Below are 20,536 nucleotides of genomic sequence, written 5' to 3' on the forward strand. Positions count from 1 at the left end.
CATTTTCTTCCAAATCACTTATAGACACCACAATAAAGGCTTCCATTCAGAAAAGCACCCTTCTATTGCTACCCTCTGTCTTCTGTGCACAAGCCAGTTCTGTATCCTGCTTGCCAGCTCTCCTTTGATCCCATGTGACTTCACTTTTTGTACCAGTCTACCATGAGGTACCTTGTCAAAGTTACTCTCCTCTATCACCACGTCACAGGCCTATCACAGACCTTCCTTTCGCGCTTCATTACATTGATAACTTTTCCCATTTCTGATGAAAGGTCATCGACCTGAAATATTGACTATTTCTGTCTTCAAGGTGATGCCTAACCTGCTGAGTATTTCCAACATTTTCTGTTTTTATTATATTTATCCCGCTGGAATTTGCACAAGTGGAAACATCTCTCCAAAACCTATCAAATCCCTTTATAATTTTAAAGAGCTCCATTGGATCTATTGCATGCATGGAAAAGTGCCCGTTGCCAGAGCGACTTGTTCGCTCAGATGGCTGGATGGCCAGTGTGGATCGTATTGGTGCCAATGGCACAGGGTCTGACCTCTGTTGCAGCTGGAGGGGTGGGATTTGGTACCTACTTCCTTGCCCTACCTGTAGTGGAGGTGAGAACTGCAGACAGTATTTAGCTGTGGCCTAACTACTATCTTATACAGTTCCAGCATATCCTCCCTGCTATTATACTCTGTGCCTCAGTTAATAAAGGCAAGCATTCCAGATGCCCATGACCACCTTATCTACCTGACCAGCTACCTTCAAGAATCTGTCGGCATTTACTCCAAGGGTCTCTGTTGCTCTTCATTACCAGAGGGTAGTCTGGTCATTGCTTCCCTCTCCATGTTACTATGAAACTGGGATGAAGGTGCTCAATGAAATTAACTCCCTTTATCAATTTCCTTCAATCTTCCCAGTGGAGAAGCAGTAGGTCCTCGCTTTTCACCTTCCTGTCCTTGTAAAATAACAGAATGGATGAAAAATAATTCTCCTGTTTTGTAAATAAAATCCCTGAGAATTGGAAAGAGGCTGAAGTATGATGGGATAGTTGATGCCCAATCTCCCTGGACATGAAGATACCTGAAAGGTGTGTTCTGCTCCCATTGTTTGCAGTCTGCTCCTCAATCTCCAAGTCCAAGTGAACAGAATCATCAGTCTCCGCATTCATCCATAGCACCAGGTCTGTAGCTACAGTCAACATCAGTCCACACCTGCAGCAGAGAGAGAGGTAAGGAGTTTGAGGTGAATGTATTTGAGAATTCCCTAGACAACTGATGGGATGGTGGGTATGCTCAGTTGGCTGGACAGCTGGCTCGTGTTGCAGAGTAAGGTCAACAACATGGGTTCAATTCCCGTACCAGCTGACGTTATTCCTTCTCAACCTTGTCCGAGGTGTGGTGATCCTCAGGTTAAATCACCACCAGTCAGCTCTGCCTCTCAAAGGGGGAAGTAGCCTATGGTCATCTGGGACTAGGGCAACTTTCTTAGGAATTAAGACACACAGCCATTCATCCCTCCTCACTCAGGCTTGTATAATGTGGGGGTATCCCAGGTGGACAGAAGCAAATCGAGGGGTCTCACCCGGATCAATAACTTTTGGGAAACCTTACCTGGGGCTTCAAAACAATAGAGGTTGTGAGAGCATTCCGATACTGTTAAAAATGGTGGGAGATTTTGGCGTGGTGGGCTCATTTGATGAAGACTCAGAACTGGAAGTCATACTCAGAAAGATTCCATTATTCTATTCCAGCCAATACGATTTCTGAAGTTAGTGAGGTCCCTTCAATCATAAGTACAATTGGAAGCAAAACTTTCAATTTGCTAAGAAGCTTGGTTGAGCCCGAGAATTGGTTAAAATATTAGAAGACCGTAATGCACCAAAGCTATTGTTATGGGCCAGGGTATAGAGAACCCCAAAGTGTATCATGGAGTTCACCTTACCCATGACTTTTACTAGATTGTGGTCTGGGGAGCACACGGTCCACTCTACAGGTGTGGTGCAGCAGAAATTTAAAAGTAATTTTTAAAGCAAAACAATGTTTATTCTATGAACTCAGTTAATCTTTTTAAAACATACAGTGAACATCTTAGCAACCATCAATTCAAATACCCCCCCCCAAAGAATACAACACTCTAAGTAATCCTTAAACTTTCCTTTTAACATCCATAAGACAAAAATCCTTTTTACAGAAGCACATCAGGTTTAAATTCTCTACTGAGAGCAGTTATCACTCTGAATTCACCAAATGATCTAGAGATAGTCGTTAGATGGCAGAGAGATCGGAATTACACTTTATTTGGCTGGCTTCACCTAAAACGAAAACAAAAAACACAGACACGCCCAAGCTTTTTCTCAAAGCAAAACTAAAAAGCAGAGCCAGAGCTCAGCTCCACTCACACGCTGATATCACTGCAGCCACTTAAGCAGACAAACATTTCTTAAAGTGACATTCCCATGACACTATTGCTTATTGTGGAGAAGTTTCAATTTCATTGAAGGAATCAGTTAGAAAAGGAAAATATTTGTCACCACTCTCAAGCAACTTGCACATTTGGCAACTAGATGACACATAGAGATCGTTGGTATGTGGTTTGAAAAATTAGTCCATTCAGAAAAGATTATTAGCGGAACGACATCCAAGTCTGAAGACTGCATTAGATAGTGCCGTCTCAATGAAGCTCGTGGCTAAGGAGGCTTCCCAACTCAAAAAAAGCACAAGGATCTATAAACCGGCCGACGCCCAGAAGAAGTCTACCCAGCAATAGGCGTGACATCGCTGTGCAGAAATGGGCCAGCACTGTGTAGCGCACAAAGACTCCGTGAGACGAATAGAGTGAAGTCGATGAGGCTTTATTAAGCGTGTCTGTTCCCCCGCAGCTCGATAGTAGAATGGCCTGCGGGGGAGGACTCCGGCTTCTTATACTCCGCCTTCAGGGCGGAGCTAGAGGTCAACGGCCAACCAGGACCCGGGATCTGTCAGCCAATGACATTAGGGCTTCCAGTCCCACATGACCCCCAATACATACTACCACATTCACCCCTTGTCAAAAATGAACCCGGCGGGGTGATGCTTCGTATGGTGGTAAGGGTTTACAGGGCTGGTCCTGGGAGGAAAAAAAAACATTCACATGGCAATACAGTATTGTACAATTTTGTCCTGTTTCAACTATTTACAGAGGGTATAGGGAGAAAAGCAAAATGTTCTTGTGAAAAGTCCATATTTTGATTTAGATCGACGCCACGAGTCGGTTGGGCGGTCTGGTCGTCCGTGTCGATCGCCTCGGCCCGGTGGTGGTGGTGTTGCTTGTACCGGTGTTGTCGTCTCCGGGAGCCTTACGGTTTCAGCTTGGGCTTTATTCTTGGTCGGGCCTGAGGGGAGGGGAACCGATTCTCCTGGGAAGGGGGCGGTCGCGGGGTGCGGCGGTGGCAGGAAGGGGGGGGGGTTGGGTGAATGGTGTCGGGGGGGGTCTGTGTGTTGCCGGCGGGCGCCAGATCCCGCAGGGAGACCGTGTCCTGTCGGCCGTCGGGGTACTCCACGTAAGTGTACTGCGGGTTCGCGTGGAGGAGGTGAACCCTTTCGACCAACGGGTCCGCCTTATGTGCCCGTACATGCTTTCGGAGCAGGATGGGTCCTGGGGCCGCCAGCCAGGTCGGCAGCGACGTTCCAGAGGAGGACCTCCTAGGGAAGACAAGGAGACGCTCCATGAGGCGTTTGATTAGTGCTCGTACATAATAACGACCGGATGGAGTGGAGAGCGTCCGGGAGGACCTCCTGCCACCGTGAAACTGGGAGCTTCCTGGACCGTAGGGCCAGTAGAACGGCCTTCCAGACCGTGCCGTACTCCCTCTCTACTTGCCCGTTCCCCCGGGGGTTGTAGCTGGTCGTCCTGCTTGAGGCTATGCCCTTACTGAGCAGGAACTGGCGCAGCTCGTCACTCATGAAAGAGGACCCCCTGTCGCTGTGGACGTATGCGGGGCAACCGAACAGTGTGAAGATGGTGTTCAGGGCTTTAATGACTGTGGCCGCGGTCATGTCAGAGCAGGGAATGGCGAATGGGAAGCGGGAGTATTCGTCCACCACATTAAGAAAATATGCGTTGCGGTCGGTGGAGGGGAGGGGCCCTTTGAAATCGAGACTAAGGTGTTCAAAGGGGCGGGAAGCCTTAATCAGGTGCGCACCATCCGGCCTGAAAAAATGCGGTTTGCATTCCGCGCAGATGTGGCAGTCCCTTGTGACTGTACGGACCTCGTCTAAAGAGTATGGGAGATTGCGGGACTTGATGAAGTGGAAAAACCGAGTGACCCCCGGGTGGCAGAGGTCCTCGTGGAGGGTTTGGAGGCGGTTAATTTGTGCGTTGGCACATGTGCCGCGGGATAGGGCATCGGACGGCTCGTTCAGCTTTCCGGGACGATACAAAATCTCGTAGTTGAAGGTGGAGAGCTCGATCCTCCACCTTAAGATCTTGTCGTTTTTGATTTTGCCCCGCAGTGCATTATCGAACATGAAGGCTACCGACCGTTGGTCAGTGAGGAGAGTGAATCTCCTGCCGGCCAGGTAATGCCTCCAATGTCGCACAGCTTCCACTATGGCTTGGGCTTCCTTTTCCACTGAGGAGTGGCGGATTTCTGAAGCGTGGAGGGTTCGAGAGAAAAAGGCCACGGGTCTGCCCGCTTGATTAAGGGTGGCCGCTAGAGCTACGTCGGAGGCGTCGCTCTCGACCTGGAAGGGGAGGGACTCGTCGATGGCGCGCATCGTGGCCTATGCGATATCCGCTTTGATGCGGCTGAAGGCCTGGCAAGCCTCTGTCGACAGAGGGAAGGTCGTGGTCTGTATTAGGGGGCGGGCCTTGTCTGCATACTGGGGGACCCACTGGGCGTAGTATGAAAAGAACCCCAGGCAGCGTTTCAGGGCTTTTGGGCAGTGCGGGAGGGGAAACTCCATGAGGGCGCGCATACGTTCGGGGTCGGGACCTATTATCCCATTGCGCACTACGTAGCCCAGAATGGCTAGCCGATTGGTGCTAAAAACGTTGTACGTGAGATTCAAGGCTTTGGCGGTCTGGAGGAATTTTTGGAGGTTGGCGTCGTGGTCCTGCTGGTCGTGGCCGCAGATGGTTACATTGTCGAGATACGGGAACGTGGCCCGCAACCCATGTTGATCAACCATTCGGTCCATCTCCCGTTGGAAGACCGAGACCCCGTTTGTGACGCCAAATGGGACACTTAGGAAATGGTATAATCGCCCATCTGCCTTGAAGGCTGTGTACTTGCGGTCACTTGGGCGGATGGGGAGCTGATGGTAGGCGGACTTGAGGTCCACGGTGGAGAAGACTTTATATTGGGCAATCCGATTGACCGATATTATATTGACCTTTATATTGGGCAATCCGATTGGGGGAGAGGGTACGCGTCTAGTTGTGTGTACCTATTGATGGTCTGGCTATAGTCTATGACCATCCTTTGTTTCTCCCCTGTCTTCACTACTACCACCTGCGCTCTCCAGGGACTATTACTGGCCTGGATTATGCCCTCCTTTAGTAGCCGCTGGACTTCGGACCGAATGAAGGTCCGGTCCTGGGCGCTGTACCGTCTGCTCCTAGTGGCGACGGGTTTGCAATCCGGGGTGAGGTTCGCAAACAAGGACGGGGGTTGCACCTTGAGGGTTGCGAGGCCGCAGATAGTGAGTGGGGGTATTGGGCCGCCGAATTTGAACGTAAGGCTCTGTAGATTGCATTGGAAATCTAATCCCAGTAAGGTGGGGGTGCAGAGTTGGGGAAGGACGTTTAGTTTGTAGTTTTTGAACTCCCTCCCCTGCACCGTTAGGGTAACTATGCAGAATCCTTGGATCTGTACGGAGTGGGATCCTGCAGCTAGGGAAATCTTTTGTGCGCTGGGATAGGTGGTCAATGAACAGCGTCTTACCGTGTCGGGGTGGATAAAGCTCTCCGTGCTCCCAGAGTCGACTAGGCATGGTGTCTCGTGGCCGTTTATTAGCACCGTTGTCGTCGTCGTCTGGAGTGTCCGGGGCCGAGCTTGATCGAGCGTAATTGAAGCGAGACGTGGTTGTAGTAGTGGAGTGGGGTCCGTTGTTGCCGTCCAAGATGGCGTCGGGGATGAACAAAATGGCCGCCCCCATACATCGCACGTGGCTGGGGGGTCACAATATGGCGGCGGGGGTGGACAAAATGGCCTCCCCCACGCGTCGTACAGGTCTGGGGTGGTCCAAGATGGCGGCGCCCTTCCTCCCCTCGTGGTGGCCGGGACCCAAAATGGCGGCGTCTGCGGGTCGCACATGGGGCGCTGGGGGGGGGCTGGGGAGCGTTAGGACCGCGCGGAGCTCCCTCACCGGGGACAGCGGTGGTCGGGACCCAAGTTGGTAGCGCCGGCGGGTCAGACGTGGGGCGCGGGGGGGGGGGGGTTAGGGTGGCGTTAGGGACGCGCAAAACTCCCTCTTCTCCGTGGAGAGTGGTGGTCGGGACCCAAAGCGGTAGCGCCGGCGGGTCGTACATGGGGTGCGGGGGGGGGGGGGGTTGGGGAGCGTAAGCGGCGTGCAGGGCTCCCTGTTCTCCCAGGACCGCGATGGACGGGACCCAGAGCGGCTGCGCCTGCGGGTCGTACATGGCGTGCTGAGGGGGTTGGGGAGCGTAAACGGCTTGCAGGGCTCCCTGTTCTCCCGGGACAGTGGCGACCTCATGGGACCGGCACACAACCGCGTAATGGCCCTTTTTCCCGCAGCTCTTGCAGATAGCTGCGCGGGCCGGGCAGCGCTGTTGGGGGTGTTTCGCCTGGCCGCAGAAATAGCAGCGGGCGCCCCCGGTGCGACTTGGCGTTTGGACCGCGCAAGCCTGTGGGGTGTCCGGGGGGGGGGGGGGGGGGTGGGTTTGTAGCGACGGGTACGTACGGAGCCCAATGGGCTGCCGCGCGGTCGGGGCTGTAGGCGCGGGTATTACGCGCGGCCATGACTATGGAGGCTGCTAGGGCCCGGGCCTCTGAGAGTCCTAGCGACTCTCTTTCTAGAAGTCTTTGGCGGATTTGGGAGGAATTCATACCTGCCACAAAAGCATCGCGCATTAACATGTCCGTGTGTTCATTTGCGTTCACCGAAGGGCAGCTGCAGGCACGTCCCAAAATCAGCAGCGCGGCGTAGAATTCGTCCATCGATTCTCCAGGACCTTGCCGTCTCGTCGCGAGCTGGTAGCGAGCGTAGATTTGGTTAACTGGGCGGACATAGAGACTTTTCAGTGCTGCGAACGCCGTCTGGAAATCCTCCGAGTCTTCGATGAGGGAGAAGATCTCCGTGCTCACCCTCGAGTGCAGGACCTGTAGTTTTTGGTCTTCTGTGACCCGGCCGGTGGCCGTTCTGAGGTAGGCCTCGAAGCAAGTCTGCCAGTGCTTGAAGGCTGCTGCCGCGTTCACTGCGTGGGGGCTGATCCTCAGGCATTCCGGAATGATCCTGAGCTCCATAGTCCTTTTTAGGCACGCTTAATAAATTGTAGCGCACAAAGACTCCGTGAGACGAATAGAGTGAAGTCGATGAGGCTTTATTAAGCGTGTCTGTTCCCCCGCAGCTCGATAGTAGAATGGCCTGCGGGGGAGGACTCCGGCTTCTTATACTCCGCCTTCAGGGCGGAGCTAGAGGTCAACGGCCAACCAGGACCCGGGATCTGTCAGCCAATGACATTAGGGCTTCCAGTCCCACCTGACCCCCAATACATACTACCACAACCTGGCTGTTCTTGCTCCAGCAATCAGCCTTTGTAAAAAATGTGGCAGAACTGGCCAGACAGCAAGAGCTTGATGGAGTAAAATAACTTCTCCAGAGAAGAACGCTCAAGGGAAGACACAACTCATTTAAAGGAGGAAACAAAATGAATTCAACTAAGAAAATTTGATGGTTAGAATGATAGTGGGGGGAGGGGTCAGTTTGGGAGCGGGTAGAGGCGGCATCTTGTAAGGGCATGTGTCTGGAGGCTCTGTTAACGGCACCTCTGCTGTTCTCGCTGGCCCGGAACTCCACAAGCCCAGTAGAGTGTGGGTGCAATGGAGGCAGCATATGAGACTGGACGGGGCGTCGGTGTAGTCACCGATCTGTGACTATCACCAGTTTGCTCTGGGGGGGCTTGATGGGGGCTTTAGGAGGTGGCAGCTGGCAGGGATTGAGAGATTTGGGGATCTCTTCATTGAGGAGGGGTTCCCGAGCCTGGAGGAGCTAGAGGAGGAGTTTGAGCCACGGGGTGGGAACGGATTCCGGTACCTGCAGGTACGGGACTTTGTCCGGAGGCAAGTTCCAAGCTTCCCTCGCCTCCCTCTAAGGGGACTACAGAATAAGGTGATGTCTAAAACGGGGGTTGGGGAGGGGAGGGTCTCGGAAATATATAAGGAATTGATGGAGTGGGAAGGGGTCCCAATCGGGGAGGTGAAGAGGAAGTGGGAAGATAAGTTGGGGGGGTGGAGAGGGGGGTAGTTCGACGTCGGGCTATGGGAGAAGGTCCTGAAAAGAATCACTGCAGGACAGGCTGAGCCTGATCCAGTTGAAAGTGGTCCACAGAGCTCATATGACTGTGGCCCGGATGAGTAGGTTTTTTGAGGAGGTGTCGGAGGTGCGGGGGAAGTCTGATGAATCATGTTCTTATGTTTTGGGCATGTCTGAAGCTGAGGGCATTCGCAGATGTCATGGCAGAGATCCTGGAAGGGAGGGTGACTCCGAGTCCAGAGGTGGCACTACTTGGAATGTCGGAAGATCCGGGAGCCCAGGGGGGGAGCGAGGCCGACGTTTTGGCCCGGAGATGGATTTTGCTGGGATGGAGGGACTCGGAGCCTCCAAAGTCAGGGTGTGGGTCAGTGACATGGAGAGTTTCTCAGGCTAGAGAAGATTAAGTTCACCTTAAGGGGTTCAATGCAGGGGTTGGCTCAGGTGGCAGCCGGTCATCGACTTCTTTAAGGAAAACTGACCATCAGCAGAAGGTGGGGTAATGATGGGGGGGAAGGAGAGGCAGGGAAATGGAGAATAAGGGCATGGAATCTAATATATGGGTAGCTAGGAGTTAGGGCGGGGGGAAGTTGGATATGTTACTGTGGGGTTTTTGCATTTGCCGGACTGTTCTGTTATTTAGAATGTTAATATCATAGAATCATAGAATTTACAGTGCAGAAGGAGGCCATTCGGCCCATTATGTCTGCACCATCTCTTTACATAAGAACATAAGAACTAGGAGCAGGAGTAGGCCATCTGGCCCCTCGAGCCTGCTCCGCCATTCAATGAGATCATGGCTGATCTTTTGTGGACTCAGCTCCACTTTCCGGCCCGAACATCATAACCCTTAATCCCTTTATTCTTCAAAAAACTATCTATCTTTATCTTAAAAACATTTAATGAATGAGCCTCTACTGCTTCACTGGGCAAGGAATTCCATAGATTCACAACCCTTTGGGTGAAGAAGTTCCTCCTAAACTCAGTCCTAAATCTACTTCCCCTTATTTTGAGGCTATGCCCCCTAGTTCTGCTTTCACCCGCCAGTGGAAACAACCTGCCCGCATCTATCCTATCGATTCCCTTCATAATCTTACATGTTTCTATAAGATCCCCCCTCATCCTTCTAAATTCCAACGAGTACAGTCCCAGTCTACTCAACCTCTCCTCGTAATCCAACCCCTTCAGCTCTGGGATTAACCTAGTGAATCTCCTCTGCACACCCTCCAGTGCCAGTACGTCCTTTCTCAAGTAAGGAGACCAAAACTGAACACAATACCCCAGGTGTGGCCTCACTAACACCTTATACAATTGCAGCATAACCTCCCTAGTCTTAAACTCCATCCCTCTAGCAATGAAGGACAAAATTCCATTTGCCTTCTTAATCACCTGTTGCACCTGAAAACCAACTTTCTGCGACTCATGCACGAGCACACCCAGGTCTCTCTGCACAGCTGCATGTTTTAATATTTTATCATTTAAATAATAATCCATTTTGCCGTTATTCTTACCAAAATGGATAACCTCACATTTGTCAACATTGTATTCCATCTGCCAGACCCTAGCCCATTCACTTAGCCTGTCCAAATCCCTCTGCAGACTTCCAGTATCCTCTGCACTTTTTGCTTTACCACTTATCTTAGTGTCGTCTGCAAACTTGGACACATTGCCCTTGGTCCCCAACTCCAAATCATCTATGTAAATTGTGAACAGTTGTGGGCCCAACACTGATCCCTGAGGGATACCACTAGCTACTGATTGCCAACCAGAGAAACACCCATTAATCCCCACTCTTTGCTTTCTATTAATTAACCAATCCTCTATCCATGCTCCTACTTTCCCCTTAATGCCATGCATCTTTATCTTATGCAACAACCTTTTGTGTGGCACCTTGTCAAAGGCTTTCTGGAAATCCAGATATACCACATCCATTGGCTCCCCGTTATCTACCGCACTGTTAATGTCCTCAAAAATTCCACTAAATTAGTTAGGCACGACCTGCCCTTTATGAACCCATGCTGCGTCTGTCCAATGGGACAATTTCCATCCAGATGCCTCGCTATTTCTTCCTTGATGATAGATTCCAGCATCTTCCCTACTACCGAAGTTAAGCTCACTGGCCTATAATTACCCACTTTCTGCCTACCTCCTTTTTAAAACGGTGGTGTCACGTTTGCTAATTTCCTATCCGCCGGGACCACCCCAGAGTCTAGTGAATTTTGGTAAATTATCACTAGTGCATTTGCAATTTCCCTAGCCATCTCTTTTAGCACTCTGGGATGCATTCCATCAGGGCCAGGAGACTTGTCTACCTTTAGCCCCATTAGCTTGCCCATCACTACCTCCTTGGTGATATCAATCCTCTCAAGGTCCTCACCTGTCATAGCCTCATTTCCATCAGTCACTAGCATGTTATTTGTGTCTTCCACTGTGAAGACCGACCCAAAAAACCTGTTCAGTTCCTCAGCCATTTCCTCATCTCCCATTATTAAATCTCCCTTCTCATCCTCTAAAGGACCAATATTTACCTTAGCCACTCTTTTTTGTTTTATGTATTTGTAGAAACTTTTACTATCTGTTTTTATATTCTGAGCAAGTTTACTCTCATAATCTATCTTACTCTTCTTTATAGCTTTTTTAGTAGCTTTCTGTTGCCCCCTAAAGATTTCCCAGTCCTCTAGTTTCCCACTGATCTTTGCTACTTTGTATGTTTTTTCCTTCAATTTGATACTCCTCTCCCTTATTTCCTAAGATATCCACGGTCGATTGTCCCTCTTTTTACCGTCCTTCCTTTTTGTTGGTATAAACCTTTGCTGGGCACTGTGAAAAATCACTTGGAAGGTTCTCCACTGTTCCTCAACTGTTTCACCACAAAGTCTTTGCTCCCAGTCTACCTTAGCTAGTTCTTCTCTCATCCCATTGTAATCTCCTTTGTTTAAGCATAAAACACTAGTGCTTGATTTTACCTTCTCACCCTCCATCTGTATTTTAAATTCCACCATATTGTGATCGCTCCTTCCAAGAGGATCCCTAACTATGAGATCCTGAATCAATCCTGTCTCATTACACAGGACCAGATCTAGGAGCGCTTGTTCCCTCGTAGGTTCCATTACATACTGTTCTAGGAAACTATCGCGGATACATTCTATAAACTCCTCGTCAAGGCTGCCTTGACCGACCTGGTTAAACCAATCAACATGTAGATTAAAATCCCCCATGATAACTGCTGTACCATTTCTACATGCATCTGTTATTTCTTTGTTTATAGCCTCCCCCACCATAATGTTACTATTTGGTGGCCTATAGATTACTCCTATCAGTGACTTTTTCGCCTTACTATTCCTGATTTCCACCCAAATGGATTCAACCTTATCCTCCATAGCACCGATGTCATCCCTTACTGTTGCCCGGATGTCATCCTTAAATAACAGAGCTACACCACCTCCCTTACCATTCACTCTGTCCTTCCGAAAAGTTTGATACCCTCGGATATGTAACTCCCAGTCGTGACCTTCCTTTAACCATGTTTCAGTAATGGCCACTAAATCATAGTCATTCACGATGATTTGCGCCATCAACTCATTTACCTTATTCCGAATACTACGAGCATTCAGGTAAAGTACACTTATGTTGGCTTTTTTACCTCTGTTCTTAATCTTAACACCTCGATCAGTAACCTCTCCTAAGTTATATTTCCTCTTAACCTTTCTCCTAATTTTCCTTGTCGTCGAACCCACATCTTCCTGTAACAACCTGCCGCATCACTTACCATTAATGTTTTCACTTCCCGTTTTATTTCTTTTAGTATTCCTGCTCCTATTCACTGAGCTCCCCTCAGTCACTGTACCTTGTACTGTCGCCCTTTTTGATTTTTGACTATGGCTTCTCTGCCTTACACTTTCCCCCTTACTGCCTTTTATTTCTGTCCCTGTTTTACTACCTTCCAACTTCCTGCATCGGTTCCCATCCCCCTGCCACATTAGTTTAAACTCTCCCCAACAGCTCTAGCAAACACCCCCCCTAGGACATCGGTTCCAGTCCTGCCCAGGTGCAGACCGTCCGGTTTGTACTGGTCCCACCTCCCCCAGAATCGGTTCCAATGTCCCAGGAATTTGAATCCCTCCCTCTTGCACCATCTCTCGAGCCACGTACTCATCCTCTCTATCCTGACATTCCTACTCTGACTAGCTCGTGGCACTGGTAGCAATCCTGAGATTACTACCTTTGAGGTCCTACTTTTTAGTTTAACTCCGAGCTCCCTAAATTCAGCTTGTAGGACCTCGTCCCGTTTTTTACCTATATCGTTGGTGCCTACGTGCACCACGACAGCTGGCTGTTCACCCTCCCCCCCAGAATGTCCTGCAGCCGCTCCGAGACATCCTTGACCCTTGCACCAGGGAGGCAACATACCATCCTGGAGTCTCGATTTCGTCCGCAGAACCGCCTGTCTAGTCCCCTTACAATTGAGTCCCCTATCACTATAGCCCTGCTATTCTTCTTCCTGCCCAGCTGCGCAGCAGAGCCAGCCACGGTGCCATGAACCTGGCTGCTGCCGCCTTCCCCTGGTGAGCCATCTCCCTCAACAGTATCCAAAGCGGTATATCTGTTTTGCAGGGAGATGACCGCAGAGGACACCTGCACTGCCTTCCTACTCTTGCTCTGTCTTTTGGTCACCCATTTACTATCTCCCTCAGTACCTTTCACCTGCGGTGTGACCAACTCGCTAAACGTGCTATCCACGACGTCCTCAGCATCGCGGACGCTCCAAAGTGAGTCCATCCGCAGCTCCAGAGCCGTCAAGCTTTGAAAGAGCACCCTACCCAAGGTCAACACCTCCACCCAACCCCCATAATCCAGTAACCCCACCCAACACTAAGGGCAATTTTGGACACTAAGGGTAATTCATCATGGCCAATCCACCTAACCTGCACATCTTTGGACTGTGGGAGGAAACCGGAGCACCTGGAGGAAACCCACGCACACATGGGGAGAACGTGCAGACTCTGCACAGACAGTGACCCAAGCCAGGAATCGAACCTGGGACCCTGGAGCGGTGAAGCAATTGTGCTAACCACTATGCTACCGTGCTGCCCTATATGTTAAATATTAAAATTATAAATGCCTCAATAAAATGTTTCCTTAAAAAAAAAATGAGAGCCAACACACCATACGCTTTCTTAACAACCCTATCAACCTGGGAGGCAACTTTGAGGGATCTATGTACGTGGACCCCAAGATCCCTCTGTTCCTCCACACTTCCAAGAATCCTGCCTTTTACTCTGTATTCAGCATTCAAATTCGACCTTTCAAAATTAATCACTTCACATTTATCTAGGTTGAACTCCATCTGCCACTTCTCAGCCCAGCTCTGCATCCTGTCAATGTCCTGTTGTAACCTGCAACAGCTTTCAACACTATCTACAACTCCACCAACCTTTGTGTCATCGGCAAACTTACTAACCCACTCTTCCACTTCCTCATCCAAGTCATTTATGAAAATCACAAAGAGCAGAGGTCCCAGAATGAATCCCTGCGGGACACCACTAGTCACCGACCTCCAGGCGGAATACTTTCCATCCACTACCACTCGCTGTCTTCTTTCGGCCAGCCAATTCTGCATTCAAACAACCCAAGTTCCCTGTATCCCATGCCCCCTGACTTTCTGAATGAGCCTACCGTGGGGAACGTTATCAAAAGTCTTACTGAAATCCATATACACCACATCCACTGCTCGACCTTCATCGTCTCGTCACATCCTCAAAGAATTCAACGAGGCTTTTGAAGCATGACTGCCTCTCACAAAGCCATGCTAACTATCTTTAATTAAACTATGTTTCTCTAAATAATCATAAATCCTATTTCTCAGAACCCTTTCCAGTATTTTGCTCACCACAGACGTAAGACTGGCTGGTCTGTAATTCCCGGTGATTTCCCTTTTCCCTTCCTGAACAGGGAACAACATTCGCCTCCCTCCAATCATCCGGTAAGACTCCACTGAACAGTGAGGACGCAAAGATCATCGCCAATGGTGCAGCAATCTCCTCCCTTGCTTCCTGTTGTAACCTTCGGTATGTCCCGCCTGGCCCAAGGGACTTATCTATCCTGATGCTTTTCAAAATTTCCAGCACATCCTCCTTAATATCAACCTGTTCGAGTCTATTAACCTAGTTCAAGCTGTTCTCACGAGCAACAAGGTCCCTCTTTCTAGTTTCTCTCTGAAAGTTGCCACCCAGGGTGATATGGTTGTTAAGAAGGTGTACGGTGTGTTAGCTTTTATTGGTAGAGGAATTGAATTTCAGAGCCATGAGGTCATGTTGCAGCTGTACAAAACTCTGGTGCGGCCGCATTTGGAGTATTGCGCGCAGTTCTGGTCACCGCATTATAGGAAGGATGTGGAAGCATTGGAAAGGATGCAGAGGAGATTTACCAGGATGTTGCCTGGTATGGAGGGAAGATCTTATGAGGGAAGGCTGAGGGACTTGAGGCTGTTTTCGTTAGAGAGAAGAAGGTTAAGAGGTGACTTAATTGAGGCATAAAAGATGATCAGAGGATTTGATAGGGTGGACAGTGAGAGCCTTTTTCCTCAGATAGTGATGGCTAGCACGAGGGGACATAGCTTTAAATTGAGAAGTAATAGATATAGGACAGATGTCAGAGGTAGGTTCTTTACTCAGAGAGTAGTAAGGGCGTGGAATGCCCTACCGGCAACAGTAGTGGACTCGCCAACATTAAGGGCATTTAAATGATCATTGGATAAACATATGGATGATAAGGGAATAGTAGATGGGCTTTAGATTGGTTTCACAGGCCGGCGCAACATCGAGGGCCGAAGGGCCTGTACTGCACTGTAATATTCTATTGTTCTATAGTGAATACTGAACCAAAATATTCATTTAGGGCTTCCCCTACCTCCTCAGACTCTAAGCACATGTTCCCTCCACTATCCCTGATCGGCCCTACTCTCACTCTGATCATCGTCTTATTTCTCACATAAGTGTAGAATGCCTTGGGGTTTTCCCTAATCCTTCCCGCCAGGGCTTTTTCCTGCCCCCTTCTAGCTCTCCTACGACCATTGTTGAGTTCCTTCCTGGCTACCTTGTAACCCTCTAGAGCCGTGCCAAATCCTTGATTCCTCAACCTTACGTAGGCTTCCTTCTTCCTCTTGACTAGAAGCTCCACTTCTCTTGTCATCCAAGGCTCCTTCACCTTACCATTCCATCCTTGTCTCAGTGGGACAAAACTATCCAGCACTCGCAGCAAGTGCACCTTAAACGGCCCCCACATTACTGTTGTGCATTTCCCTGAGAACATCTGTTCCAAATTTATGCTCCCCAGCTCCTGTCTAATAGCAGTATAATTTCCTCTCCCCCAATTAAATACCTTCCCATTCTGTCTGTTCCTATCTCCCTCTATGACTATGGTAAAGGTCAAGGAGTTGTGGTCACTATCACCGAAATGCTCTCCCACTGACATCTGGGGCGAAATTCTCCGGTATCGGCGCGATGTCCGCCGACTGGCGGTCAAAACGGCGCAAATCAGTCGGGCATCGCGCCGCCCCAAAGGTGCGGAATGCTCCGCATCTTTGGGGGCCGAGCCCCAACCTTAAGGGGCGAGGCCCGCGCCGGGCCAATTTCCGCCCCACCAGCTGGCGGAAAAGACCTTTGGTGCCCCGCCAGCTGGCGCGGAAATGACATCTCCGGGCAGCGCATGCGCGGGAGCGTTACCAGCCACCGACGGCATTCCCGCGCATGCGCAGTGGAGGGAGTCTCTTACGGCTCCGCCATGGTGGAGACCATGGCGAAGGCGGAAGGAAAAGAGTGCCCCCATGGCACAGGCGCGCCCGTGGATCGGTGGGCCCCCATCACGGGCCAGGCCACCGTGGGGGCACACCCCGGGGCCAGATCGCCCCGCGCCCCCCCCAGGACCCCGGATCCCGCCCGCGCCGTCTTGTCCCGCTGGTAAGGTAGGTGGTTTAATGTACGCCGGCGGGACAGGCATTTTAGCTCTGGGACTTCAGCCCATCCGGGCAGGAGAATTGCGGAGGGGGGCCCGCCAACCGGCGCGGCGCGATTCTCGCCCCCGCCGAATATCCGGTGCCGGAGAATTCGGCAACCGGCGGGGGCGGGATTCACGCCAGCCCCCGGCGATTCTCCGACCCCACTTGCCCTGGTTCGTTGCCAAGCACCAAATCCAATATGGCCTCCACCTTAGTTGGCCTATCTACATTTGGGTCAGGAATCCTTCCCGGATACACCTACAAAAATCTGTTCCACCTAAAAGAGATGGCTAGGGAAATTGCAAATGCACTAGTGATAATTTACCAAAATTCACTAGACTCTGGGGTGGTCCCGGCGGATTGGAAATTAGCAAACGTGACACCACTGTTTAAAAAAGGAGGTAGGCAGAAAGCGGGTAATTATAGGCCAGTGAGCTTAACTTCGGTAGTAGGGAAGATGCTGGAATCTATCATCAAGGAAGAAATAGCGAGGCATCTGGATGGAAATTGTCCCATTGGACAGACACAGCATGGGTTCATAAAGGGCAGGTCGTGCCTAACTAATTTAGTGGAATTTTTTGAGGACATTAACAGTGCGGTAGATAACGGGGAGCCAATGGATGTGGTATATCTGGATTTCCAGAAAGCCTTTGACAAGGTGCCACACAAAAGGTTGTTGCATAAGATAAAGATGCAAGGCATTAAGGGGAAAGTAGTAGCATGGATAGAGGATTGGTTAATTAATAGAAAGCAAAGAATGGGGATTAATGGGTGTTTCTCTGGTTGGCAATCAGTAGCTAGTGGTGTCCCTCAGGGATCAGTGTTGGGCCCACAACTGTTCACAATTTACATAGATGATTTGGAGTTGGGGACCAAGGACAATGTGTCCAAGTTTGCAGACGACACTAAGATAAGTGGTAAAGCAACAAGTGCAGAGGATACTGAAAGTCTGCAGAGGGATTTGGACAGGCAAAGTGAATGGGCTAGGGTCTGGCAGATGGAATACAATGTTGACAAATGTGAGGTTATCCATTTTGGTAGGAATAACAGCAAAAGGGATTATTATTTAAATGATAAAATATTAAAACATGCTGCTGTGCAGAGAGACCTGGGTGTGCTAGTGCATGAGTCGCAAAAAGTGTGGTTTTCAGGTGCAACAGGTGATTAAGAAGGCAAATGGAATTTTGTCCTTCATTGCTAGAGGGATGGAGTTTAAGACTAGGGAGGTTCTGCTGCAATTGTATAAGGTGTTAGTGAGGCCACACCTGGAGTATTGTGTTCAGTTTTGGTCTCCTTACTTGAGAAAGGACGTACTGGTACTGGAGGGTGTGCAGAGGAGATTCACTAGGTTAATCCCAGAGCTGAAGGGGTTGGATTACGAGGAGAGGTTGAGTAGACTGGGACTGTACTCGTTGGAATTTAGAAGGAAGGATGAGGGGGGATCTTATAGAAACATATAAGATTATGAAGGGAATAGATAGGATAGATGCGGGCAGGTTGTTTCCACTGGCGGGTGAAAGCAGAACTGGGGGACATAGCCTCAAAATAAGGGGAAGTAGATTTAGGACTGAGTTTAGGAGGAACTTCTTCACCCAAAGGGTTGTGGATCTATGGAATTCCTTGCCCAGTGAAGCAGTAGAGGCTCATTCATTAAATGTTTTTAAGATAAAGATAGATAGTTTTTTGAAGAATAAAGGGATTAAGGGTTATGGTGTTCGGGCCGGAAAGTGGAGCTGAGTCCACAAAAGATCAGCCATGATCTCATTGAATGGTGGAGCAGGCTCGAGGGGCCAGATGGCCTACTCCTGCTCCTAGTTCTTATGTTCTTAAACGATTTGTACTCAGGAGGTTCCAGTCAATCTTAGGGAAGTTGAAGTCACCCATGACAACAACTCTGTTACTTCTGCACCTTTCCAAGATCTACCGTCCAATCTGTTCCTCCATTTATATTATAGTTGTTATAGTGTAATAATTTGATGCCTGAACTTGTGTGTATATGTAAATGATTTGAAATATTAGTTATTAGTTGTGTTAGACTTTAGAAATAAAGAGGAAGGGAAATTATATATGTGGGCTATTGTAGTTGTGTAATGTCTCTTTAAGAACCGAGTCACGTGACTTTGTGACATCATCAGCTACTTTGTGGACCTTTTCCCTTCGTCTAGTAACAACCCTTATACAGGGAAGACCTATTTAATAAACCTCTGTTTATGTTGCTTTCAACCATATGCATCAGCAATCTATTTCTTTTGGACTGTTATAAAGACACAACAGGGATGGTAATCTAATTGAATTCTGAAGCGTTCCCCTTGGTGAGACAGATGTGTGAATAGTAATGGAGTCAGATAGAAAGAGGCTATTTTCAGTGATTGAAGGGTTCAAAAGGAGAACAGGTGGGTCTAAGATTAAACTCAACAGATTTCGAATGGAGAACAAGTTGAACCTGTCATGATATTCAGACACACACATAATGATATACAGACAAGCAGCTAATGGACACAGAGAACAGGACATGACCAATAAGCAGGCAGGACACTCAGGGGTGGGATCTGACTATAAAAGACACGAGGCACTCACACTCCGCCTCTTTCCACTGATGAACATCTCGCGAGTCAGTCAAGGGTGTTGTTACAATCTCACACCTCCACCACGTGGCTAAGAACTAGTCTGGTTCAGTCAGACAGAGTAACCACACTTAAGTTAGCAGAGAGTCGAACTCAGAGAACTGTGCTATTAGTTCAATAAACCTGACTGAACTAACTTTAAGGTCTGGAGTATCTTTCTGATCTAAGCTGCACCCAGTTGCAGCCAGTGTTAGACCAGTGTACCTAACACGGCATGATACCAGGAGACTACTAATTTAAGGTGGCTTAGTTCAGTCCGTTCCGTGACGACCAGCAAATGTATCCCGGCACCATGGAGAAGATTCAGGCTCCTCACCAGCTCAGGACCTCCGGCAATCTCAGTGTCAACTGGCGGACATTCAAGAAAAAGTTTCTGCTGTACATCGAAGCCTCAGACCTCGCGGGTGCGTCTGATGCAAGAAAGATCGCGCTTTTCCTCTCAACAGCGGGTGATCAAGCCATCGAACTCTTCAACTCGTTTAACTTCACCGAAGGCCAGGACAAGACAACGTTTCAGACCATCCTGGACCAGTTCAATAGTCACTATGAAATGGACACCAATGAAATCTTTGAGTGCTACATATTCAAACAACGCCTTCAAGGCAAAGATGAATCTTTCAATGCCTTCTTAACTCGCCTCCGCCTGCTAGCGTGTCCTGCAACTTTGGTGATATTGCTGACTCCATGATCAGAGACCAAATCGTGTTTGGAGTTCACTCTGATCCTCTGAGAGAGCAGCTCTTAAAAATCAAGCATATGACCCTGCCAGTCGCGATTAAACCGTGTACAGTGTATGAGCATGGAAAAAAAAAATCGGTATTCCCAATACAAATCGGCTGAAAATGAGAAACTTGCCACCCACGAGGCAGTGAGTGTGCAGGCCATCTCCCGGATGCAGCACCTCAGCATTGAAGACAGCGGCCATCTCGCGCGTTTTTCCCGGAGCCCCACGCATGCGCGATGCGAACGGGATAACGAAGCGGCCGACACCCATACTGCACAGGTGCAGATGTCTGTCGACCGCACTACGCATGTGCGACGACGTACGCCGACGTCATGACGTGCCCGAACTGTGGCAACGCCCACTTAAAGGGACACTGCCCTGCAAGAGGCAGGCGATGTTTAAACTGCGGGAAGCCTGGGCACCATGCAGCCTTGTGCAGGTCTGCACCACCAGTCAGAGGTCAGCTCTCCCAAATGAAATGAAATGAAAGAAAATGAAAATCGCTTATTGTCACAAGCAGGCTTCAAATGAAGTTACTGTGAAAAGCCCCTAGTCGCCACATTCCGGCGCCTGTTCGGGGGGGCTGGTACGGGAATCCGACGACGGTGTGTCCAGAATGTGCAACGACGATTACAGGATTCTGATCCTGGCAATACAACGGATCCAGAGGAAGAGTGCCTGGAGTCCGCCTACCGAGTGGGCATCATTACCACACGTGAACAT

General features: G+C 49.5%; 1 protein-coding gene across 1 annotated transcript in view; it reads right to left on the minus strand.

The window, feature by feature from the left end:
- Positions 1-20,536, minus strand: part of LOC140395340 (proton channel OTOP3-like) — a 128,789-nt gene that overhangs the window by 61,942 nt on the left and 46,311 nt on the right. The window contains exon 4 of the mRNA XM_072482980.1: positions 1,079-1,209. Coding sequence (XP_072339081.1) covers positions 1,079-1,209 — 131 coding nt within the window. The remainder of the gene's footprint in view (positions 1-1,078; positions 1,210-20,536) is intronic.

The sequence above is a fragment of the Scyliorhinus torazame genome, chromosome 18 (genome assembly GCF_047496885.1).
Source record: "Scyliorhinus torazame isolate Kashiwa2021f chromosome 18, sScyTor2.1, whole genome shotgun sequence".
NCBI lineage: Eukaryota > Metazoa > Chordata > Chondrichthyes > Carcharhiniformes > Scyliorhinidae > Scyliorhinus > Scyliorhinus torazame.